At 45.9% G+C, this 25,512-nt stretch overlaps 1 protein-coding gene across 1 annotated transcript; it reads right to left on the minus strand.

Moving 5' to 3' along the window:
• Nucleotides 1–9,028: 9,028 nt before the first annotated feature.
• On the minus strand, nucleotides 9,029–12,589 carry LOC311628752 (GTPase IMAP family member 1-like). The gene is made up of 3 exons (XM_084896273.1): nucleotides 12,486–12,589; nucleotides 11,467–11,515; nucleotides 9,029–10,239 (listed from the first exon to the last, which is right to left on the minus strand). The coding sequence occupies exons 2-3, from the start codon at nucleotides 11,507–11,509 to the stop codon at nucleotides 9,830–9,832; spliced, it is 453 nt and encodes a 150-aa protein (XP_084752399.1). The 5' UTR covers nucleotides 11,510–11,515; nucleotides 12,486–12,589; the 3' UTR covers nucleotides 9,029–9,829.
• Nucleotides 12,590–25,512: the final 12,923 nt, after the last annotated feature.

Here is a 25,512-nt window from a genome sequence, read left to right on the forward strand (position 1 = left end):
TTTCAGAAGCTTTTTTTTTTTTAATGTATATGGGTGCTCCTCTATTGGGTGCATATATGTTTATCAGAGTTATATCCTCTTGTTGAATTCTTCCCTTTAATATTATGAAGCAGTCCTCCTTATCTCTTGTTATGGCTGTCACTTTGAGGTTTATTTTGTCAGATATAAGTATTGCTCCGCGGGCTTGTTATTTTTATTTCCATTTATCTGAAAAAAATGTCCCCATCCCTTCACTATCAGTCTATGTTAGTCCTTTGTTCTAAGTTGCATCTCTTGAGCACAGAAAATGTATGGGTCCTGTTTTCTGATCCATTCAGCTACCCTTTGCTTTTTATTGGAGCATTTGGTCCATTTACATTTTTAAGATTATTATTGATAGGTATTGTTTGTTGCCATTTTTATTATTTATGCCTGTGTTTCTTTTTCCCTTCCTATTTCTTCTTTTTACAGCAGTGCCTTTATCATTTCTTGCATTGCTGGCTTGGTAGTAATAAACTCCCTTAGCGCTTTTTTTTTGTTTCTGCAGCTCCTGATTTCACCTTCAATTTGAATGATCGCTTTGCTTGTATAATATTCTTTTTTTTTTTTTTCCATCTGTTCTGCTGGCTTTATTTTTTTTCAATTTAATAAGTCTTTATTAGGTTATTATAATTGTTTCTCCTTCCCCCTTCATAGCTCCCTTCCACCCACTTCCCACCCCACCCTCTGCCCTTACCTCCCCCACATTGTCCTCATCCATAGGTGTACGATTTTAGTCCAATATCTTCCTGCACCCCCCAAACTCCTTCCCCCCCCCTTATAATTATCAATCCACTCCCTTTCATTGCCCCTGATTTATTATATTCACGTTTATTCTCTTCCTCAAATTTTTAATTCACTTGATTTTTAGATTCACTTGTTGATATATATGTATTTGTTGATCATAATTTTTAAATTTCTTCTTTTTTTCCTCTTCTTAAAAAATACCTTTCACTATTTCATATAATACTGGTTTGGTGATGATGAAGTTCTTTAGCTTTTTCTTATCTGTGAAGCTCTTTATCTGCCCTTCAATTCTGAATGATAACTTTACTAGATACAGAAAAATTGGTTGTATGTTCTTGCTATTCATCACTTTGAATATTTCTTGCCACTCCTGTCTGGCCTGCATAGTTTCTGTTGAGAAATCAGCTGATAATCATATGAGTGCTCCCTTATAGATAACTAACTGTTTTTCTCTTGTTGCTTGTAAGATTCTCTCTTTGTCTTTAGCCCTTGGAATTTTAATTATGATGTGTCTTGGTGTGGTCCTCTTTGGATTCCTTTTGTTTGGGGTTCTGTGTGCTTCCTGGACTTGTAAGTCTATTTCTTTCATCAGGTAGGGGAAGTTTTCAGTTATTATTTCTTCAAATAGGTTTTCAGGATCTTGCTCTTTCTCTTCTTCTGGCACCCCCATAATTCTGAGGTTGGTACACTTGAAGTTGTCCCAGAGGCACCTTACACTATCTTCAACTTTCTGGATTTTCTTATTGCTTCTCTGGAGGAGTGTCTTTTGCCTCTTTATATTCCAAATCTTTGACTTGATCTATGTGTTCCTCTTGTCTGCTGTTGGGTCTCTGTATAATATTTTTTATTTCAGTCAGTGTATGTTTAATTTCTAGTTAGTCCTTTTCCATATCTTTGAGGGTCTCATTAAATTTATAAGCCTTTTCTAGGAAATTCTTGAAAAACCTTGTTACCGTGGTCTTGTACTCTATATCCAGTCTTTTGTTCTCCATTTCTTTAGTTTGAGATTTGTTTCCTTGTCTCCGTATTTTTGCTGCTTTCCTGAGTTGGTAGGGTGGCTCTGTATGCTTGGTGTCCTATATGGGCCAGTGGGTCAGTCTCCCCAGTTACCTGAGGTAGACACTCTTTGTGCTCCCCTTTGTGGACTGTGTGTACAGCCTTGTTGTAGTTAAGTGTTGATTGTTGTTGGTATCACTAGAAGAACTTGACCTCCAGGCCAATTGGATGTGAGTTTCAGTTGTGTCTACTCCAGGATACCTTCTGTATTGGAGACAGACTTACAGGATCAGACTTGCAAAATTGCAAAAGCTTCTGTGCTCAGCTTGGATGAGGCAGAATCTCAGGGCTTAGTTACCAGCTTGGCTTCCAGTCAGCCTTGCCCTTGTGCATGTGCCTCAGACCTTTGCCTTCCACGGATCTCCTGAGTTTCTGCCTGACAGTCCCAATTCCCCCCGCAAGAGCGTTGGTGCCCCAGGGGCTTGCCTGGAACTGGGTCGGGTCTCTGTATAATACTTTTAATCCCAGTGCAGTTGGAACTGGGATTCAGTGCAGTCAGGAGCTGCCAATTCCTACTGCAGCAACCTCCACAGTCAGACCTCTTTGTGTGAATTCATTCGTGCATACCTCTAGACCCTGCCAGCTGCTGCTCCTGGCACCCCAAGTCTCCAAGTCTCTGAGTCTTCATGTGCCTTTCTCTATAGTCCAGACTTCACCCCTATGAGCCTGGGTCCACGGGGTTTTGGCTGGGGCTGGAATTTAGTGCAGTCGGAACTGGGATTCAGTGAAGTTCGGGCCTTCCTTTCCCCTCCTGCCAGCCAGGCACTCGGCCGCCTTTCCTCTCTGGAATCACAACCCACAGATTGAGAACTGCTAGCAGGGTTGCCTAAGACCATTGGAAAACACAGATATTTAGATTATGATTAATAACATTAACAAAATTACAGTTATGATGTAGTAATGAAAATAATTTTATGGTTGGGAGTTACCACAACATGAGGACCTGTATTAAAGGGTTGCGGCATTAGAAAGGTTGAAAATCACTGGTCTAATGGGAGATCCCTTGTAGGTAACTTTCTATCTCTCTTTGGCAGCCTTTATGATTCTTACTTTATCCTTGATGTTTGCCAATTTAATTATGATATATCTTCTTGGATTTATCTTGTTTTGCACTCTCTGTGCTTCTTGCATTTGTGTGAGTTTATTTTTCCCCAAGTTAAGGAAATTTTCTGTCATTATATCTTCAAATAGATTTTATAATCCTTGCGCCCTTGTCCTTTTTTTAAAATTCTTTTTATTTATTATTTATTTATTTATTTATTTATTTATTTATTTATTTATTTTAAATCAATCTTTATTGTTCATATTATTACAAAGGTTCCTCATTTATTCCCCCCTCCACCAGGCTCCCACCCCACCCTCCGCCCCCTCCCCATCCCCCATTGTCCTCATCCATAGGTGCACAGTTTATGTTCAGTCTCTTCCTCCCTTTCTTTCCCTGAGAACAGACAGTCCACTCCCCTCCCATATCGCTGACTCTACTACAATGAACAGTTATTATTGTTCATCAGGTTTTTCAATCTCCTTTTGTTGTTGTTGTTTTTTTTTTTAATTAATAAACTTTTACACTTCTAAGAATAAATTTTAAAATCTAATAATTTTAAACCTTGTTTTTTTTCTGCTCTGGGAACTGAGAGCAAACTTGTTTACATGTAAACTTGCCCTTAGGCTATCAAAAGGTGTAGCTATTCAAGTGTAAATGAACACGCTATTTGGAATCGGATTACCTGTTCTGGGTGGGAAGGGCTTGTCCTCCCCTTTCTCCATTAAAATTAAGGTGTTAACTTTAAAACCTCTTTTTGGCAAGAGACCTTAAACTTTCAGAACTTTAAATTTTTCAGATAGTAAATCAGTTACTTAGCATTTTCTCAAATCAATAATACCTCCACATGCCCAAGGATACACTTCACACAAAAGACATTTCCAAATAGATCAACCAACCTCATTCAGGCCCCACACAAGGCACTCACAGATCAACACCCCAGCGCTATATTAACTCAACACATCCAGATCTAAGCCTTCCTCACTTGATTCAGCAGACCCTCAAGTTCCCCCAAAAGTTTCCAGCCATGTCTGAGAGGCGGCCTTGGGGTGGGGGCAGGCGAGGAACGAGCTGTTCCGGGCCTGGCTGCCCCGGGCCTGGCCTCTGTTGCTCTGGTCTGTTCCACAACCAGTTGCTCTGGGTCTGGCCACTGCCGCTCCCGACCTGGCTGCTCCGGGCATGGCTACTCCCAACCTGGATGCTTTGGGCCAGGCTGCTCCAGTCCCGGCCGCTCTGGGTCTGGGAACTCCCGACCTGGCTGCTCCGGGCTTGGTTGCTGCTGCTCCGGGCCTGGCCACACCCGCCCTGGCCGCTCCCAGCCTGGCAGCTGCTGCTGCGGGCCTGGCTGCTCCCTACCCGGCTGCTCTGGGCCCAGCCCCTCCGGGCCTGGCCACTCCCAGCCTGACAGCTGCTGCTCCGGGCCCGGCCGCTCCGGTCCTGGCTGCTCCCGACCTAGCTGCTCCAAGCATGGTTGCTGCTGCTCTGGGCCTGGCTGCTCCCGACCCAGCTGCTCTGGGCCCGGCTGCCCTGGGCCCGGCCGCTCTGAGCCTGGCAGCTCCCGGCCTGAATGCTCCAGGCTTAGCTGCTTCTGTTCTGGGCCTGGCTGCTCCTGACCCGGCTGCTCTGGGCCCTGCTTCTCAGGGCCCGGCCACTCCGGGCCTGGGTGTTCCTGGACTGGCCACCCTGGGCTTGGCCGCCTCCACCTCAGGCCTGGCTGCCACTGCCTTGTGCCTGGCCACTCTAGGCCTGGCTGCCGCTGTTCCAACATTCTGTTCTTTTTTTTCTTTTAAAACGCATTTATGTTGCAATGTTGGCTGCTGAGATGAGTTCTGACTTAGTCTTCGATTTTTCAAGATCTTCTTTGTATTCTTTCTTAGGTAATTTTACTATCTTTTGCTCTCACTTGATTTATTCACATTGAAAACTTCTTCGGTTTCTTCCTCCTTGTCCTGGAAGCTCAGCAGGTTGGCCTGTGGCACCCCTTTGTTCTCTGCGGACTCCTGCACTGCTTCAGCTATTGCCGGGGTTGGTGCCACCCAGGAAGCAGCCCCCGGCCTCGGCTCCATGGCCCACGCTCAGCAGTCGAAGGCCCAGGGGCACCCCCCCCTGGGGCCCCCGTTGCCCAGTTCCTTGCTGGCTCCCGGCTGGCTGGTGTCTGGCAGTGGCTCCTGCTCCTAGTCGCATTCCTCCAGTCTGGAGCTTTTTTTCTCCTTCCTGCTAGGGGGGTCTAGCATCAGAGTCAACAGACTGTCCTCTGCGCGCAATGTGCGTGACTCCGGGGGCTCCGTTTTTCGCCGCTCCCCCAGGACTCCACCTCACAGCCCCATCTCCCTCTGCTTGAGCCTGGGTCCCCAGGGATTGGCCTAGAACTGGGGTTCAGAGCAGTCAGGAGTAGGGCTCAGCACCGCCGGAGGTTTTGTTTCTTCCCGCCAGGGCAATCCAGCATCAGAGTCAATATTCTGCCCTCTGTGCGCAATGTGCGGGACTCAGGGGGCTCTGCTTTTCGCTGCTCCCCTGGGATTCCACCTCACAGCCCCGTCTCCCCCTGCCTGAGCCTGGGTCCCCAGGGTCTGGCCTAGAACTGGGGTTCAGAGCAATCGAAACTGGGGCCCAGCACAGCCGGAGCTCCTGTTTCCTTCCCTCCAGGGCAGTCCCGCATCAGAGTCAACATTCCTTCCCTTGCAAGCAATGTGCACGACTCCGGGGGCTTGGCCTTTCGCCGCTCTTCCAGGACTCCACCTCACAGCCCCGTCTCCCTCTGCTTAAGCCTGGGTCCCCCAGGACTGGTGTAGAACTGGGGTTCAGAGCAGTCCGGACTGGGGCTCAGCACCGCCGGAGGTTTTGTTTCTTCCCGCCAGGGCAATCCAGCATCAGAGTCAACATTCCTTCCTCTGCGCGCAATGTGCGCGACTCGGGGGGCTCTGCTTTTCACCGCTCCCCTGGGATTCCACCTCACAGCCCTGTCTCCCCCTGCCGGAGCCTGGGTCCCCAGGGTCTGGCCCATAACTGGGGCTCAGTGCTGCCGGTTCTGGGGTTCAGCCCAGGCCGGAGATTTTATTTCCTTCCTGCTAGGGAATGCCAGGCAGGCACCCAGCCTTCTCCACCTCTCCAGCTGCGTCCTCTCTGCGTGCACGCGCACAGCATGTCTCCGTACTTAGGCTTTTTCAGCTCCTCTGATTTTCCTTCTGGTTTTCTCTTTTCTTCTTGTAGAATTTTCAGTCAGTCGACTACCTGTAGCTCTAGCAATGTCCACTCTACATTTTAGTAGTATTCCATTGAAATTGTTGTGTGCTGCTGCAGTTAGGTGTCATCTTGGATCCAAACCCCTCTTCTTGTCCTTTTGGCTCACCTATTATGTGAATGTTATTTCATTTTGTGTTGCCACAAAGCTCTATTAAACTCTTCTCTGGCTTTTTAAGTGTTTGTTTTTTATTTCCCCCCCCAGTTTCTGCTTTGCTTGCGTGTTTTTTCTACATTTTCTTCTAACTCACTAATGTGGTCCTTAGCTTCTTTTACTCTACTGTTGAAACTTTCCATTGTGTTCTTCATTTCCTCTTGCTTCTTCTTAATTTTCTCTTGATTCTTAAACATGTTGTTGGATTTTTATCTTCTATTATTTCCAGTGTCCTTATATCCATTGCTCTAAAATTGTTCTCTGAAAAATGCTTGCCTCTTTTATTTATTTCCTTTTTTGATGATTCCTCCATTTCTTTTGTAGGGGGGCTATTTTTTTGTCTCCCCATTTTTGCTGTTTCTTTCTGATAGTTTTTTTTTTTATTTTATCATACTTCTATTTCACCAAGATTTTTTGAGTTTTTCTTATAGAGTAGATGTTCTGTGGGACCCAGTGGTACAGTCTCTCAGATCTTCTGTGCAGGGTATGCTGAGGATGCTCTCTACTTTGGATATTTGGGTTCCCTTGGGGTAGTATAAGGCAAACCACAGCTTGAGAGCCACATGAGGCTCTTTGGCCCCTTGAGTGTGGCTCTTCCACAAAATATCATGGCCTGGGCAAGTATATTTTGAAGAAGTGGCATTATAAGAAGTTCAAGTTTAAAAATTTGGCTCTCAAAAGAAATTTTAATCATTGTACTGTAGATATTTGGCTCAGTTGACTAAAGAGTTTGCTGATCACTGGTGTAGTACATACAACTCGAGTGTTATTGTTCCATCATGGATGGAGTCTCATCTTAAGGGGTCTTGTTATGTGGCTTACTCTCTACCCATTCTCCAGACATCCTCTCCCCTTCCTGGCTGTGAATTTTCTCACCAGCTGTGTCTAATTCCCCAATTCTGGTGGATGTTATTCTATTTAGTTGCTCCTTCTATCTGCTCTGGGACAAGGCACAGAATACGTATGTCTATTTGGCCCCCATTTTTCTCTTTTGTTTGTTTCTTGAAGTCCCTCCTCAACACAGAGCTGCATGTCTGCTGCTCCACTGCTTGCAGTACTGCCTTGCCAAGCACAGTGCTCCCCTATACCCCCCTTCTTATCTGAGAAATGGGGACTCTGCTTTGTAACAGCAGTAGGCTCAATGAAGTCAAGCTGTGAGATAGTCCCTCAGCCAGGTTGGTGCCCCCAACAAGCCTGGGTCATGTGTTTTAATTTACTCTGACAATATCTGTCTTGTAATTAGTTATAGACAACAAACACATTCTCTTACTTAAAGTGTCCTGATTGCAGCCTTATTGGGCTGTGCCAGCCTCTAACACTCATGCTTCTTCATACATTTCACAGCTCAATCACTGTCCCTTGGGAATTCTCTGGCTTCATTACTCCCCAACCAAAGAGAAATACTCTAATGTTTCTTTGCTTACAATGAACATTGCTATTCTTTTTTTTTTTCCTCCCTTTATTTTCACTAGCGACCCTTGCCTTTCTTAGCAAGTGATAATGGTAGAGTTTTCCTGTTTGTTCCTTGCAAAAGAATATTGAAAAGTGGACAAGACCAAAATCCAGATTACCTATCAGTGTCTCTGCTGGGATAAATGGACAACCATTAAACCACAATGACCTTGGCAGCAGAGGAAATGTCCAGTCTCAGCATTGGCACTGGCTTTTCCCTTTGTGTTCCTAATGGTTTCCAGGCAGGGCTGTGGGTCTTATGCTCCAATATGCACTCAGCTGTTTCAGATTATTATGTCCCCCTTTTACGGGTCTCTTTAGTGATGTGAAGACACCAGGGACTTGGGAGACTTTGTCTGTAAAGACACAAGACAGAGGATACTGTAGGGAGGAGATCTGGAATTACCCAGCAGTTTTGGAGGTGAGCCTGAGTTTGTTTGTTATTGTAGAGATACCAAGGGCAGAGCACATGTGCATGAACAGGTGAGCCATGCAAACCTGGTTTATTTAACTGTACTAGAGAGCTGTATCCTCTAGATCTGCATAGAATAGAGGGATGACTCTTTATCCCACCTTGTATCACCAGTTCTCAGCCCACAAAAACCTGCTTGCCCTTTATTTTGGGTTTGAAATAAAAATATCCAAACCTCTCAATTTCTTAAAGAAAAGCCTATGCTCACCCTATCAGTGTGTCAGCCAGTGAGAAGACTCCTTTTAGGAGGTAGACTTTCTGCAGGCCTCAATGGCTCCTAGGAACTCGACTCTTTAGTTAAGTCTAGTTAAATTATCCTTGGGTTTGTAGAAGACTCTGCATTCAAGTTGCTGAAGAGTCTGAATGAAGATGCAGGGAAGAAGACATCCCTTTCTGGAAAAAATGGGCCATTCTTCAGTGCTTTGTATTCTTATGAGCACATACTCCAATGTGTGTGTGTGTGTGTGTGTGTGTGTGTGTGTGTGTGTGTGTCTGCACTTGGGTGCATGATTTTTGCAGAGTGGTAGGAATGACAGAGCAGTGTCTTTGTGTAATGGATATATGGCAGATGAACAAATATCTGCAATATTGATTTCTATTAACATAATGTAAATGTTCAATGCATTTTTAAAAATATGTATTTTTATTGATTTCAGTGAGGAAGGGAGAGGGAGAGAGAGATAGAAACATCAATGATGAGAGAAAATCTTTGATTGGCTGCTTCCTGCATGGCCCGTACTGGGGATCTAACCTGCAACCCAGGCATGTGCCCTTGACTGAAATCTAACCTGGGACCTTCAGTCTTCAGGCAGATGCTCTATCCACTGAGTCAAACCATCAAGGCATTTATTCATGTAATTCAGCTTCAATTGAAATAAATGGGTCTGGAATGAGGCTGTGTGTTGGCTCTGGCTCTTGATCCCCTGGGGAGACCAGGGATGATTCCAGGACCCCTGCCTGAGGTCAGTGGAAAACAGGCAAGAGCAACAACTGTTGTTGGGCTTCAGTAAGCAAAAAGAAGGTCTCAGGTTTTTTTTTTTTTTTTTTGGGGGGGGGGGTCGAAGAGGATGGGACTGGGCAGGACTTTTGTCTTTGGGTTGGCAGGTTACTGCCAGGTGAGGGACACAAGGAAAGCCTGTGGGCCTCTGAGACACAAACACCACAGAAGAATGTGATTGTCAGGTGATGGGTCCAAATCCTACTTAGATACACTCTGTCACTCAGGACGGACCTCCTCCACAGCCTGGAACCAGCCGCTGGAGAACAGTCTCCAAGGCTTGAACAGGACCCCCAGCAGCGCAGATATGCACAGCTTCCAAGCCATCACCCAGTTCCACAGCTTCCACCTTCCTTGCCCCCTTGTGCTGCCCACCAGCCTCTCTGCCACCCTTCGTAGCTGTTCGTCAGGCCTTAAGAAAGCCAGCTCCTGCACCAGGCGGTACAGGTCGTTGGAGGAGGGGGCACCTGCGTGGTCCCCCACCAAGCACTCCACCAGCAGCAGCAGCTCCTGCACCTGGGCCTCCTGCTCCCTTCCCATTGCCTTGTTGTCAAAGGCACATACTCGATCCCCACAATCAGACACCAGAGCCCTCAGCGCATGGTTGTCAGTGTGTTGCACATACTCCTGCAGAGAGTCCCCACCCAGGTCCTACTTGCGCGTGAACAGCACGATGGTGCGCTTCACCACGTTGTCCCCAAACAGGACCTTGAGTGCTCTCACAGCCTGCTGGTCCTGTGCAGTGAAGCAGCCCAGCTGAGTTACCAGGAGCAGCGCATGCGGCCCAGGTGCAGACAGCAGGTAGCAGCGGGCTCGCTCCTGGCACCCTGGGTCTGTCTTAGAGACCAGGGAGCTAAAAAGGTCCGGGGTGTCCATGACTTCTACATGCCTTCTATCCCAGGTGCGGCTCCCCACCTCGCAGGTTCTGGTCACCAAGGTGGCTGCGAGTCTGGAGACAAAGCGCCTGTCGCCCAGGATGCTGTTCCCGGTGGCCCTCTTTCCAGTCCCTCTCTTCCCCACCAGGATGAGCCTCAGCCGGGCCTTCATGCTGTCTTCAGAGCCTAGAGGACAAGTGATCTGTGAGCTTCCAAGCCTTCAAGCAACAAATCCTGGTTACCCGGACCCCTGGAGGCCTTTGAACAAGAACAGCAGTACCTCAACTCTGCTTTCCAATCAAAGCCTTACTGAAGCCATTGTTCAGAGCTTTCTGAACTCCAGGGGCTCTTCACCACCTTTTCCTGGTTTTACCACATGCATCTGTTGATGCTCAACACCTGGTGGGCTTTACTCTAGAGCAGGGGTAGGGAACCTTTTCTCTTCCAAGGGCTATTTGGATATTTATAACCACATTCAGTTAATATAATTCACTTAATATAAATGTATGTTGCTATGAAAAAAAGCTCCTAGATTTATTGAATTTTGAGAACTGACTGCTGTTGCCCTAGCAGGGCCAGAGCAGATGATTTAGCAGAACTTAAACAGCCTGAGGGCAAGATGTTCTCCAACTTTGCTCCAGAGCATGCCCCTTCCTAATTACAGGTATGGCCTCACCCATTATTCCTGCACCCCCACAACCTTTGAACGGCCCCATTTGAGGCTTCAGTGGCCTCTGCCATACTTCTCCCAGATTCCAGCCTGCCCATGGATGATGGGCATGAGGGGGCAGTAGGCCTGGGCATGAAGGGCTGTCTAGAGTCCCAGACACCCTGGATTTGATTTACTGCCCTTTCATGGGCGAGCTATGCCATCTTGGAAGTTGCCAATCAAGTGTTAAAACGTGGTACAAAAATAGGGATAATGGTAAAGTTGTTTCTCCCAGGACTGTTGAGAGGATTGAATGATATTACTCTTTTCCTTCTTCCTTCTCTTCCTCCATCCCACTTCCTCCTTCTCTCCCCCCTCATATCCCTTCCCCTCCCTCATAATAAGGTGCCTGCATATAAGACACATGTTTAACCCTCCATGTTCTCTAACATTCTACTTGGTGTATCCCTCTAGTGCATGACCTGATACCCGTATATATCCTCTTCTGTGCAGGTCAGAGTAGGTTTATTATCCTCATTTTACTCTTGGGGAATGGAGGCTCAGGCTAGTCAGGGAAGTTCATATTCTTCCAGCTTGACAGAGGCAAGGACCCAACTAAAATGCACGTCTCAGAGCTCTTGCTGTTTTACCTGAGACACCTCAGAGACCTGTTTGGGGTTATCTGCTCAGTTCTGAGTTTTCCCATTTTTATCATTATCCAGGGCTCATAACTGGAGATAAGTATCCAGTGCACATGTCCTTACCATAGACACTTTCTTCATCTCTTGCAATCTTCTGTCCTCCCATGCTTACCTGAAAAAGTCACAAACACTGTTAATTCATTCTTCAAATAGGTATAAATACCTATGACATGTCAGCTCAACTCCAAAGAGCTGGTGACACCACAGTGACAAAGTCATCTTTCTTACTTACCCTGAACATCAGAATTGAAGGGAAAACACTGGAAGGGTTGGGAAGTGATGGGAATAATATTGAGAGAGCATTTCATGAGCTTGATTTTGTTTTTTTCAGGGACATTAAATCCAAGAGGCAGAGTGGAGATTTAACACTCATGCCAGTAAGAAAGCTATAGTTATTATTTTTCTTTGGTAATTCTATGTCTGTGATAAAATCTGTAGATACTAGAATTTTCCAGGAGATTTAGAAGACAGGGGAGGCTTATGAAAACTTAAAAATTTTCTCAGTGAACTAAGGATCCAATTGCTGTAGATGGCCTGGGAGATGTACAAGAGTAGGAGTGGAATTTTTGTTTTGAAAATTGGAAAAGAAACATATGTCTCAGGTGATCTGGAGCCTCTGACAATGCTCTTGGGAAGTCAACTCACTGTCCTGTCTCAATGAGTCTAAATATGATCAGTGTCCTGGAGAGACTGGGACACTCCCCTCCACCATCTGACATCCTTGGCCCCCCAAAGCTGAGGTTTCTCCAAGGAAAGTGGCTCTAGCCAATCAATCATGGTTTAACACAATGGAACCTTCTGTGCTTGCTGAGTCCCTGTGTACAGTGCACAGTCCCCAGTAATAACTTGGGCATCCAGGCTGGAGGAGATACTTAATGATGCTCCTCAAGCTGCTGAGTGTGAAACTCAGACATCCTTACACACCTGGGAGTGTGGAGTTACTATTTCTAGGTCCAGCTCCCCTTCCTGGTACTTACTAGAACCAAGGTACTCACTCAGTGAGCTTTTTACAGGCACTGAATTCTTCCAGGTCCTCACAGCTCCTACTCTGTGGACCACTTCCTTCCCCTGCTGAAGCTCACCTTTCCTGCAGAATTGGTGACAAGCTCTGATGCTGGCCCCAGAAGCTCCTGACCTCCTGCTGTCCTCTGGTCATGAGTTCATCAGGCTCTTCCTCCCAGCACACAGGGAAGTGCCTTGCCTCTCAGACCTCAGAGGCAGGAAGCCCCAGGGGGTGGGGCCCAAGGGTGGCACATTAAAGAGACAGTAACATTCACCAGTGAAGCATTGGGTTGGGAAGTTCCCACTGTGAAGCCCTGCTTGGGGCTGTGGTGATGTTCTCAGAAGGCCCCTGTGACATAACAGCTTGTCTCACACAGGGGCTACAACCTCAGAGAAGAGCATTTTAGGTTTCTGAGCCCTGTTTTTACTTCTAGCCTTGATCCCTAATCTTAATTCCGTTTGCTTTAGGTCTTTACCTATAAACTGAGACCCCTTTTCCTTGATACAGTGCCGCCATGATGGTCTTTGGGCAAGGAATCACATGAAAAATCTCTTCTTTTTCAAAGGAAAGGAAGGTTTTTCTAACTATTGAAAATGGACCAGCAGGGAGAGTGTGAAAACTTTCCCTCAGGGTTTACTCTGGCCATCTTTGTAGGTTTCTCCTACCAGAAGGTCATGAAAAGGTGAGGAAAATTGCCAGTTCCTGCATGGAGGGAGGGAGACTACCTGTTAATGACCAGACCTTACCTAACTCATACACACTCCTGGAGTTGACTTTGCCCATATAGTGAGGGGTTTCACTTAATCTGAAGCTAATCGCCTGGGGCCTGATTTTCACCCATTCTTGCCAGCTCCTTATCTCTAGTGAAGAACCCAGCTCCACCTACTTTTTTCCCCATCAGCTTTATCAATATGGTTGATGAGGTGCCATTGTATAAGTTTGAAGTATATAATGTGTTGATTTGATACATTTATTTTTATTTTTTTAATAAATATATATTGCTCAGATTATTACAATTGTTTCTCCTTTTCCCCCCCATAGCTCCCTTCCACCTGGTTCCCACTCAACCCTCTGCCCTTACCTCTCCCCCTCCCTCCCCCCACCCCCGCCATTGTCCTCATCCATAGGTGTACGATTTTAGTCCAGTATCTTCCTGCACCCCCCATTCCCCTTTCCCCCTGATTATTATCAATCCACTCCCTTTCTTTGCCCCTGATTCTATTATATTCACCAGTTCCTCAGATTTTTAATTCACTTGACTTTTAGATTCACTTGTTGATATATATTTGTTGATCATAATTTTTATATATTTTTTCTTCTTCTTCCTCTTCTTAAAGAATACCTTTCAGCATTTCATATAATACTGGTTTGGTGATGATGAACTCCTTTAGTTTTTCCTTATCTGCGAAGCTCTTTATCTGCCCTTCAATTCTTAATGATAACTTTGCTGGATACAGTAATCTTGGTTGTAGGTTCTTGCTGTTCAGCACTTTGAATATTTCTTGCCACTCCTGTCTGGCCTGCATAGTTTCTGTTGGGAAATCAGCTGACAATCATATTGGTGCTCTCTTACAGGTAATTAACAGCTTTTCTCTTGCTTCTTGTGAGATCCTCTCTTTGTCTTTAGCCCTTGGCATTTTAATTATGATGTGTCTTGGTGTGGTCCTCTTGGATTCCTCTTGTTTGGGGTTCTGTGCACTTCCTGTCTTTGTAAGTCTATTTTTTCACCAGCTGGGGAAAGTTTTCTGACATTATTTCTTCAAATAGGTTTTCAGTATCTTGCACTTTTTCTTCTTCTGGCACCCCCATAATTCTGATGTTGGTATGCTTGAAGTTGTCCCAGAGGCTCCTTACACTATCTTCAACTTTCTGGATTCTCTTTTCTTCTTGCTTCTCCAGAGGATTGTCCTTTGGCTCTTTGTATTCCAAATCTTTAGTTTGATTCATGTGGTCCTCCTGTCTGCTGTTAGATCCCTGTATATATATATATTTTATTTAAGTCAGTTTATGTTTAATTTCTAGTTGGGTCTCATTAAATTTATCAGCCTTTCTAAGAAATTCTTGAAAAACCTTATAACTGGTTTTGAACTCAATATCCAGTCTTTTGTTCTCTTCCATCTCTTTCGTTTGAGATCTATTTTCATTTCTTGGCATTTTTGCTGCTTACCAGAGTTGGTAGTGTCACTTTGTGTGCTTGGTGTCTTATATGAGCCAGGGGTCAGCCTCTCTAATTACCTGAGGTAGACACTCTTTGTGCTCCCCTTTGTGGACTGCATGAATAGCCTTGCATTAGACTTGCATTAGATCTCCAGGCCCATTAGACTGGATTGTTGCTGGTATCACTGGGAGGAATTGACCTCCAGGCACATTAGATGTGAATATCAGCTGTGTCTATTCCGGGATACCTTCTGTATTGGAGACAGTCATATAGGATCAAATTTGCAAAATTGTAAAAGCCTCTGTGCTCAGCTTGGATGGTGTGGAGTCTCAGGGCTGAGCTGACATTCTTGGCTTCCCATCAGCCCTGCCCTTGTGTGCTGCCTGAGTTTCCCCCTGACCTCTGCCTTCCCTGGCTCCCATGAGTTTATGCCTGACCATTCAGATTCCATGCAAGAGCGTGGGTGCCCAAGGGGCTTGCTAAGAATTGGCTTGTGTCTCTGTAGTCTGGAGCTTCTGACTCCTTCCACTATGGAGAGGCCACAGCAACCTTTGAGGTCAGACCTCTCTGCACGCACTCACTAGTACACATGACTGTAGACCCTGCCTGCTGTGGCTCCCGGCTCCCCCGGTCTCCCAGTTTCTGAGTTTCTGGGTGTCTTTCTCTACAGTCCAAACTCCATATGAGCCTGGGTCCACGGAGTTTCGGCCGGGGTTGGGGTTGAGTACAGTCGGAAAGGGTTAAGTGCAATCGGGGACTTCCTTTCCCCTCCTGCCAGCCAGGCATTTGGCCACCCTTCTGTGCACGAGCGTCTCCCTACCTCAGTGCTTAGCGACTCCCAATCCGATCCATGAGCCTCTCTCCTTCTTTCTAGTTTTAGACTTCCCAGTCCTCCAGCTTTCCTGTGTTTTTGGATGATGTCCATTCTGTCTTTTTGTTGTTGTTTTGAAATTGTTGTGCTAGGTGGCAGCTTAGGAGCTTACCTAGGCTGCCATCTTGGTTTCTCCCTGATTTGATACATTTATATATTTTAAAAACAACCACTATCATACTGTTTGTTAACACCTGCATTAGGTGCCACAATTACTATATCTTTTCTGTATTGAGAACATTAAAGATCTACTCTCTTAGCAACTTTCAAGTACATAATACATGGTTGTTAGCTATAACCACTGTTGCTGTGCATTAAATTCCCAGAATGTGTTCATCTCTAACTGGAAGTTTTTACTGTTTGACCAACATCTCCCCATTTCCCCCATCCACCAGTGCTTGATAACCACCATTCTACTCTCCATTTCTATGAGTTTGATTTTAAAAGTATACACACACACACACACACACACACACACACACACACACACAAAAGACATCATATAGTGTTTATTTTCTTCATTAAGACCAATGTTACTTTGTAAGTGCCCTCAAGTTCCATCTGTAAATGGCAAGATGTCTTTTTATTCTCAGGGCAGAAAACACACACACACACACACACACACACACTCACTCACATACATGGGCAAAAGTATGTTTACAATTATAAGTACTGAAAACACAAAATTGAATCTTGCATTTTTTATTAATTATTATATGATTTATTTTGCACACTAGTAACTGTAAACCTACTTTTGCCCAACTGTGTGTATCATCTACACTAATAAAGGAGAAAAATGCTAATTGACTGTACCTTCTCTATGCCCACAGCAATCAGGAGTGATATGCAAATTAATACAACAAAAGATGGAGGGTAAATTTGCATATGCAAGAGGGGTGGGCTGTGTCTGACACTGCTACAGGGTCCAGTCCTCCTTGGGGGAACAGGCAGGCCAGGCGGGCAGTGCTGGATGCTGCCTGTGGGTCCAACCTGCCATCTGTAACCAGGTAGGCATGGTGAGCTGCACCTGATACTGCCTCAGGGTGCAGGTGGCCATCAGGGACTGGACAGGCCAGACAGACAGTACCTGATGCCTCCTGCAGAGTCCAGCTTTCCATTAGTAATGGTGCAGGCTGGGTGGCAGCTCCTGTCACCACCTGTGGGGTCCAGGCTGCCATTGGTGTTAGGTAGGCATGGTGGTCTGCTCCTGATGCTGATTCGGGGTCCAGGTTGCCATTGGGCACCAGGCAGGCCTGATGGATGCCTCCAGTGAGGTGCAGGCAGCCATTGCGAATAGGGCAGTAGTGGCGGGAAGCACCTCACGAAGCCCATGGGGTCCAGCCTGCCATCCGGGACTGGGAAGGCCTGGCAGTCAGTGCCTGATGCAACCTGCGGGTCCAGCCTGCCATTGGTATCTGGGAAGGCATGGCGGGCTGTGTCTGATGCCACCTGAAGATCCAGGCCGTCATCGGGGACCAGCTTGCCTGATGGGCAGGGCTGGACGCTGCCTGCGGGGTCCAGCCTGCCACTGGGGTTGGGCAGGCTTGGCAGACAGTGCCTGACACCTCCCGCAGGGCCCATGCAGCCATTAGAGTAGGACAGGCCTGGTGGGCAGCACCTATCGCCACCTGTGGGGTCCAGGCCACCATCAGGGCTGAGGCAGGTCATGTGGGAAGCACCTGACACTGCCTGCAGGGTCCAGGCAGCCATTGGTAACTGGGCAGGCCAGCGGGGCTGAACCTGATGCTGCCCGCTGCATGGAGGCCACCATCTGGGACCCTATTAGGGTCTTCGGGCTGCCTGTGGACACCGGTGGAGCAGGCTGGGGTTGAACATTTTAATGAAAATGGGATGCCTGTGTCCCAGCTCACTGCGCCCAGTCCCTTGCAAGGAGAGGGCAGTGGGAAGTTACCAGGCACCAGAGCTTTGAAGGGATTGGGAGCACACTACAGGCATGCTACCAGGAAGAGGTGCTGAACCACAATACAGAGGGCTGGCTGATAGAGGCATGCAAAGGTGCAGACGAGGCGGCTCTTGCTGGTGCTGAGCTTGAAAGCACAACAGCCTGATGGACTAAATCGCCTTTCTGAAGAAGGTGCATGAAGAGGAGATCGCTGAGCTGCAGGTGCAGATCCAGTACACTCAGATCTTTGTGGAGATGGACACATTCTCCAAGTCATACCTCTCTGCAGTGCTCAAGGACATCGGGGCCCAGTATGAGAAGCTGGTTACCAAGGATATGCATAATGCAGAAGAATGGTACAAGAGCTGCTCACCATGTTGACCAAAACACTGCCAAGAACATCTACAGGGTGCACACCACCAAGAACAAGGTGTCTGAAAGCCATTGCCTGTTCAAGGCCAAGACCCTGGAGATCAAAGCATGCTGGGGCATGAACGAAGCTCTGGGAAAGCAGAACTCCAATGTTAGTGCTCTGCAGGACACAATCAACAAATTAGAAAAATGAGTTGAGAACTACAAAGAGTGAAATGGCATGATATTTAAAAAATACCAGGACCTCCTCAATGTGGCTTTGGATATTGACATTGTAGCTTATAGGAAACTTTTGGAAGGTGAGGAGACCCGGCTCAGTTTCACCAGCATGGGGAGCATAGGCAGTGGCTACACCCAGAGTTCCCAGATCTTTGGTCGATCTGCCTAAGATGGTTTATAGACTAGCTCCTACTTGATGTCAGCTCACTCCTTCCATTCTTAACACACTAGCAACATCCAGGAGGAGCAGATTGAGATGGAGGAGACCATTAGGAAGCTAAGAGTGAACTCCCTCTGAAGGAGAAGCTGAAGAGGAGGAGAAGGAAGTGGCTGACAAAGAGGAAGGAGAGGGAGAGGGAAAAGGTACCAAGGAAGAAGTTGAGGATGTAAAGGAGAAAGAAGTAGGAGGTGAAGGTGAAGGAGAAGATGCCTGAGAAGCTGAGGATGAGAATAAAGATGAAGGTCCTGGGGAGGAACAAGCAACCAAAAAAAGATTGAGCCTCCTTTCCTTAATTATTTCAGGAATAATTCTCCTGAAAACAGAAAGCAACACCCCCACCCCCAAGCACAAATTTCTTGCACCAGGCCACTAGTTACCTAATAATAGACAAACATGCAAATTAACTGTATCTCGCTACACCCACATCTAATCAGAGTGAGTATGCAAATTAATCCAACAAATATGGGGGCTAATTTGCATATGCAAATGCCCAGCAGCCTGGGTCCTGAGAACTTCTCAGCACCCAGGTCACTCTGAGCTAGGCACGTAGGTCCTCAACAATCTGAGATGGGCCTGAGCCATGGGGCTCCTGGGTATGGGTGGAGCCTGTGATCAGAGGGACCTGGGGGGCCATTTTCTAGGCCCCAAGCCTTTGCTAGAGGCTTTGTCCTAGGCAGGGGTAGAATGGGTTATTGGAGGGAGCTGGGGAGCCCCTGCCCAGGCCCCAAGAGTGGGGAGCAGGCCTAAGCCACAGTCTGGCCTCCCTTTGTGGGAGATGACCAGGCTGATCATGGAAAGGCACCAGCCCCATTACCCCGCTGCTGCAGCCACTGCCAGTCACTGCAACCACCAAGGTGTTTTCATCAACACAAACTCTATTCCCTTCAACATAAAAAAAAATAAATAACATTCTTTAGGCATTTTTAAGATGTGTGTATCATAAGAGATGGCATTTCTTTCTTTCTTTCTTCCTTCCCCAACCCCCCCTCACCTGAGGATATGATTCCATTGATTTCTAGAGAATGTGAAGAGAAAGGGAAGGACAGAGAGAAACATCAAATTGAGAGGAACACTTTGGTTGGTTGCCTCCTGAATGATCCCTGACCTGGGACCCAGCCAGGGAGGAGCCTGAAACCTTGGTACATGCCCTTGATCAGAATCTAACCCAGACCCTGAGGTCAGTAAGCCTAGGCATTATCCACTGAGCCAAACCAGCTAGGGCAGGATATGACATTTATTAGGCCTCCAGCAGCAGATGCTCATTTTTTAAAAAAATTTTATTTATTTATTTTTTCCCCCAGGAGAGTGGTAGATAAGATCACCTTTTTGGATTCTCACTACCCAAGTTACTAAGGATATTACCAGTGGCATATAGGGAGCTTTGCCAATGAGCACTCAGAAAAGGGGTTTACTCCTTAGTTGACCCCTATCGCCTCTAATCGCTGGCTCCACCCTAACAAGGCCTAAAGCCTCAGACCTGGGAAGGAGACCCCCAGCTCCCTCTGATCACAGGCTCTGCCCCTGCCCAGGTCCCAAGACTCTGCCAGGCCTAAGCCATCAGTAGGACATCCCTTGAGGGCTCCCAGTATGTGAGAGGTGGCAGGCTTGGATGAGGGACAACCTCCCCCCACCCCTCCAGAGCACAAATTTTGTGCACCGGGCCCCTAGGGTGTGTGTGTGTGTGTGTGTGTGTGTGTGTGTGTGTGTGTATGTGTGCGTGTGTGTTTGTGCATATGTGTATGTGTGTATCACATCATCATCATCTATTCATCCATAGATCCATAGACAGGAAAGATTTTATATGGATCATATGGTGGTTTGATTTTTGATTTTTTGTTAAGACTTCATACTGTTTTTCATAGAATCTGCACTAAGTTACATTCCTAGGGGTAGGGGTAGGGGTATTATATAAAGTTTCAAATTTCTCCCCATCCTCACCAGACTTGTTATATCTTATCTACACTAATAAAATAGAAACATGCAAATTACCTGTCCCTCCTCTATGCCCACAAGCCAATCAGGAGCGAGTATGCAAATTAACCCAACAAAGATGGAAGCGGCCACAGAGCTGGAGTGAGCAAGCAGGAGGCTTGGGATTCCCACAGTGACAGAGGAATTCAAGCTTTCCACCCACTCTGGCCTCTGCTCAAGGAGTGGCTGAAACAAAAATAAACAAAAAAGAGGGACTGGAAGAGCCCTGGCCTCTGCTCAAGGAGTGGCTGGGGCCTGAGTCGCTGGGATGAGTGGCCAGGCTGAAAATTGCCCTCAGTCCCTTACCCCGGCTTGCTACACCCCCATGGGGTGAGGGTCCCTGCTGGGAGGTTTGGTCAGCCTGCAAACAGCCATCAGCCCCTTACCCAGGCTGGCCAGACACCCCAGTGGGGACCCCCACACTGAAGGGGTTGTGGCCAGCCTGAAAATCGCCATCAGCCGCTTATCCAGGGTGGCCACACTCCCACGGAGTAAGAGTCCTCACTGGGGGGCATGGCCAGCCTGCAAACAGCCATCAGACCCTCACCCAAGCTGGCCAGGCACCACGGTTGGAATCCCCACCTTGAAGGGGTTGTGGCCAGCCTGAAAATGGCTCTCAGCCCCTTATACAGGCTGGTCATGCCCCCATGGAGTAAGAGTCCATGCTGGGGTTTGTGGTCAGCCTACAAACCACCACAGGCCTCATACCAAGTCCACCCTATGCCCCAAGGAAACCCCCATCCTGATCCAGGTCACCCTTCAGGACAAACCAGCAGGCCTCCAACTGTGCACCAGGCCTCTACCTATACTAATAAAAGGGTAATATGCTAATTAGACTGAAATACTTTCCAGGAGACCTTCTGGACATTCTTCTGGACAATGCCACTGTGGTGGGGCCAAGGTAGAGGAGGTTAGAGGCCAAGAGGGGAGGGCAGTTGTGGGTGATCAGACCAGTGGGGGTCATTTGGTGATAATAAGGACAGTGGGGGGGGTAGATGGGAGTGAGCAGGCCAGCAAGGGATCAGTTGGAGGCTAGCAGGACAACACGGGGCAGTTGGGGGCAAGCACACTGGCACTGGGGGCAGTTGGGGGTGAGCAGGCTAGCAGGCGGAGTGGTTAGGGGCAATCAGGCAGACAGGTAGGTGAGCGGTTAGAAGCCAGTAGTTTCGGATTGCAAGAGGAATGTCCAACTGCTGATTTAGTTTTGATCTCTGTAAACCAGCAGTTGGACATCCTTTGAGGGCTCCCAGATTTGAGAGGGTGCAGGCCGGGCTGAGGACATCCCCGCCCCCTTTCTCATACACAAATTTTGTGCACTTGGCCACTAGTTGTTTTTTTGTTGTTGTTTGTTTTTTAATAATAGCTATTTTAACAGGTGTGAGTGAGGTGATATCTCATTGAAGGTTTGGTTTGCATTTCCCTGGTAGAGATGTTGGGCACTGTTTTTGGTTGTCCATTTATATGTCTTCTATGGAAAAATGTGTATTCACTTCCTCTACCAGTTTTTAAAAATTGGATGGCTTGTGTTTTTGTTTTTGCTATTGAGTTATATGAGTTTTCTATATATACTGAATACTAATCCCTTATCAGATATGACTTGCAGATATTTTTACTCATTCTACAAATTGCCTTTTAATTTTGTTGATAATGTCTTTTGCTGTGCAAATGCTTTTTAATTCGACATAATCCCACTTATTTATTTTTGTTTTTGTTTCCTTACTTTTGGTGTCAAATTCAAGCAATCACTGCCAAGACCAATTACAAGCAGCTTACCTGTTTGTTTTCATTAAGGACTTTTATATTTGCAACCATGTGCTCAATTCTTAAACCATTTGCAGTTCATTGTTGTGTATGATGCCACATAGGAATCAAATTTCATTCTTTTGCACCTGGGTATCCAGTTTTTGCAGCATAATTTATTGAAGAGATTATCCTCTTCCCATTGTTAATTATTGACTCATTGGTTATAAATTAATTGACCATTTATTTCTAGGGTCTCTATTTTGTTTCATTGATCTACATGTCTGTATTTATGACAATATAATAATATTTTGATTAATATAATTTTGTAATATAACTTGAATTCAGGATGTGTGATGCCTCCAAGTTTGTTATTCTTTCTTAAGACTGCTTTGGCTATTTAGAATCTTTGTATTTCTATAATAAATTTAGGATAGTTCCTTAAAAATTTATGTAAAAATGACCTTTGAATTTTTACAGAAATTGCACTGAATCTGTAGATTGCTTTGAGTAGTATGGACATGTTGGTTATGAGTCCCTCTTCTAGGGACTGGATCTCCTTGGACACTGGGTATCTGATGGAGAAGACATGAGAAGTGTGGGCATGAAAGAGAGTCTTTATTGTAGCCCAAGTAGCCATTGCTGCTAAGGAGCCATCAGATAAAACAGTTCTTCAAAGTAGCCTCACACGGTAGTTGTTCCTAAGATAGCAGCTATTTTAAACACAGTAGCCATAGGAGCCATCACTGTAGCTCAGACTTACATAAAAGCAGCCTCTCACTGGCTGGCCAACAACATATTTATACCAACTTAGACAAAAGAGGATTCTTGCCCAACTAGTGATATTAGTTTTTTGGGTTATAGAAGGGCGTTCTTGTATAGTACAATAAAATTGCTCTATCCTTAGTTTTGCACCTGCATCTGGGAAATTGGCCTTGGCTTTGAACATCCAGCATACTCTGATTAGGATTCCCATGCTCAGATTGGCTTTCAACATCTGACATAATCTGGACAGGGCTCCCACAGAACATTATAAAAATATTAATTATTCTATAAGGCTAAAATATTTTACATTTATTTGTGCCATATATAAGATATTGATGAAAGATAATTCTTTCATCAATATCTTATACTTTTCAAATATACAGGCTTTTCAACTTCTTGGTTAAAGTTAGTCCTAGGTGTTGTATTCTTTATGTTGTTATTGTAAACTAGAGGCCCAGTGCACAAAATTTGAAAATTGGGATGGGGTTGTCCCTCAGCCCAGCCTGCACCCTTTCCAATCTGGTACCCATCAGAGGATGTCCAATACGAATTTACAGTGATTGGGCCTAAACCAGCAACCAGACATCCCTCTCACAATCCAGGACTACTGGCTCCCAACCATTATCCTGCCTTCCTGCCTGATTGCTCCTAACCACTTTTGCCTGCCAATCTGATCACCCCCTAACCACTCCTCTGCCAGCCTGATCAATGCCTAACTTCTCCCCTGCTGGCCCAATTTCCCCTAACTGCCTTCTCCTGTTGGCCTGGTAACCCCTAACTGCCCTCCCCTATAGACTTGGTTGTCCCATACTATGTCCCACTGCAGGCCTGGTTGCTATCAACTCCCCTTCCCTGCCAACCAGGTTTGCCAATCTGGTAAATCATTATTAGTGTAATGGCATATAAACTATTTTATGTAGATTTTGTTTCCTACAAATTTACTGCATTTGCTTAGAAATTTTCAGTGATATGTATGTGTGTGTGTGTGTACATGTGTATAAAATACATACAAAAAAAGGCTAAACTTGTTTATTGCCAACAAACCAGTACTGCACAAAATGCTAAAGGAACTATTATAAAAAGAAGAAATAGAAATTGAAGAGCATAGGCATAAAGAATAAGAATGGCAATAAATACCTATCAGTAATAAACTTAAATGTAAATGACATAAACACTCCAATTAAAAGATATAAGGTAGCTGAATGGGTAAGAAAAGATCATATATATATATATATATATATATATATATATATATATATATATATATATATATATATTACACACACACACACACACACACACACACTGAGTGGCCTGATTATTATTATGATCTCTGAACGCATGAAGATCCCTAGGTGCAGTATAAGAATAGGACAGGGATCTACAATTTCAGCACTCTTATTCAACATAGTTCTGGAAATCATAGCCATGGGTATTAGATAAGAAGAAACTATAAAATGTATTAACATTAAAAACATGAAGTTAATCTATCATTATTCACAGATGGTATGATATTGTACATAGACAGCCCCAAAAGTTTCACCAGACAATACCAGGTATAATCAATTATTTTGGTAATGTAACAGGATACAAAATTAGCACCCAAAACTGATAGCATTTTTATATATCAACTAGAGGCCCGGTGCATGAAAATGCATGCAGTAAGGGGTCCCTCAGTCTGGCCTGCACCCTCTCACAATCCGGGACCCCTCAGGTAGGGTCCCTAGGCCTGGCCTGAGATCAGGGTCTATCAGAGCTTTCCTTCCCCTGGCTGCAGACAGCTGTCCCCACCCCCATCACTTTCACTGCTTGACATCTGTGCAACCCTGGTCTCCCCCCACCACCACCAGCTGCCTCCCTCTGCCAGCAACAGGTGTGGGGTGTGATGGCTTGGCTGGCCTGGGCCTCCTTCTGCGGGATGATCACTGGCTGGCCGAACACCTACCACAGAGTCACTGGCCAGTGGCCTGGGCCTCCCTTTTTCTTTCTTTCTTTCTTTCTTTCTTTCTTTCTTTCTTTCTTTCTTTCTTTCTTTCTTTCTTTCTTTCTCTCTCTCTCTCTCTCTCCCTTTCTTTCTTTCTTTCTTTCTTTCTTTCTTTCTTTCTTTCTTTCTTTCTTTCTTTCTTTCTCTCTCTCTCTCTCTCTCCCTTTCTTTCTTTCTTTCTTTCTTTCTTTCTTTCTTTCTTTCTTTCAGTAAGAGTAATGTTTACTGAGCAATACAGAACTGAGTACTATGAAGGGTTTACCAGGTTGAAAATGCACCACACCCTGCCCCTGCCACCCCTAATACCCAGAAACTACAGTACTTAGAACTTAAACACAATGGCCATAAGTGCTGAATATGTTCTTAACAAACAAACCATAGCATATTTATACTGTATCACAGTGAGTGATTATAGAAATCCATTTAAATATTGCTTGTATAAAATATTTTTTTGTAAAAAACATTAAAAAAAGTTTAAACAACATGTGCAGTTGAAAGCCCTGCCAAGACAGCCAGTCTGTAAATATTCAATGAGTATGTGCTCTGGAAGGATGCCCGTGCCTTGTGCTAACAGCAACTCCAGCAGGGCTGGCAAGGGTGCACCCAGCTGCCACTTAGGCAGAACTGACCTGGACCATGGTGGGTGGGTATAGCAAGGCCTGGCACTGTGACCTTTCCAAGCCTTGCATGAGGATCAGGGTCAGGGTCAGGGTCAGGTTCAGGGCTGGGGGCAGGTAGACTGCAGTTTCACTCTGAGTTCCATATTCAGCCTAATTTTGGTTGCAACTCATGGCTCTTCATGGCTGTCCTGAGGTTCTTTGGGTGGGTGCCCTGGCAGGGAGGCCGGAGAAGTGCCTACACCTGCCTGGTTGGGCATCTCTTCTGCCCAGGGCCTCTGTCCTG

Source organism: Pipistrellus hanaki (assembly GCF_964339955.1).
Source record: "Pipistrellus hanaki genome assembly, chromosome: 10".
NCBI classification, from domain to species: Eukaryota; Metazoa; Chordata; class Mammalia; order Chiroptera; family Vespertilionidae; genus Pipistrellus; species Pipistrellus hanaki.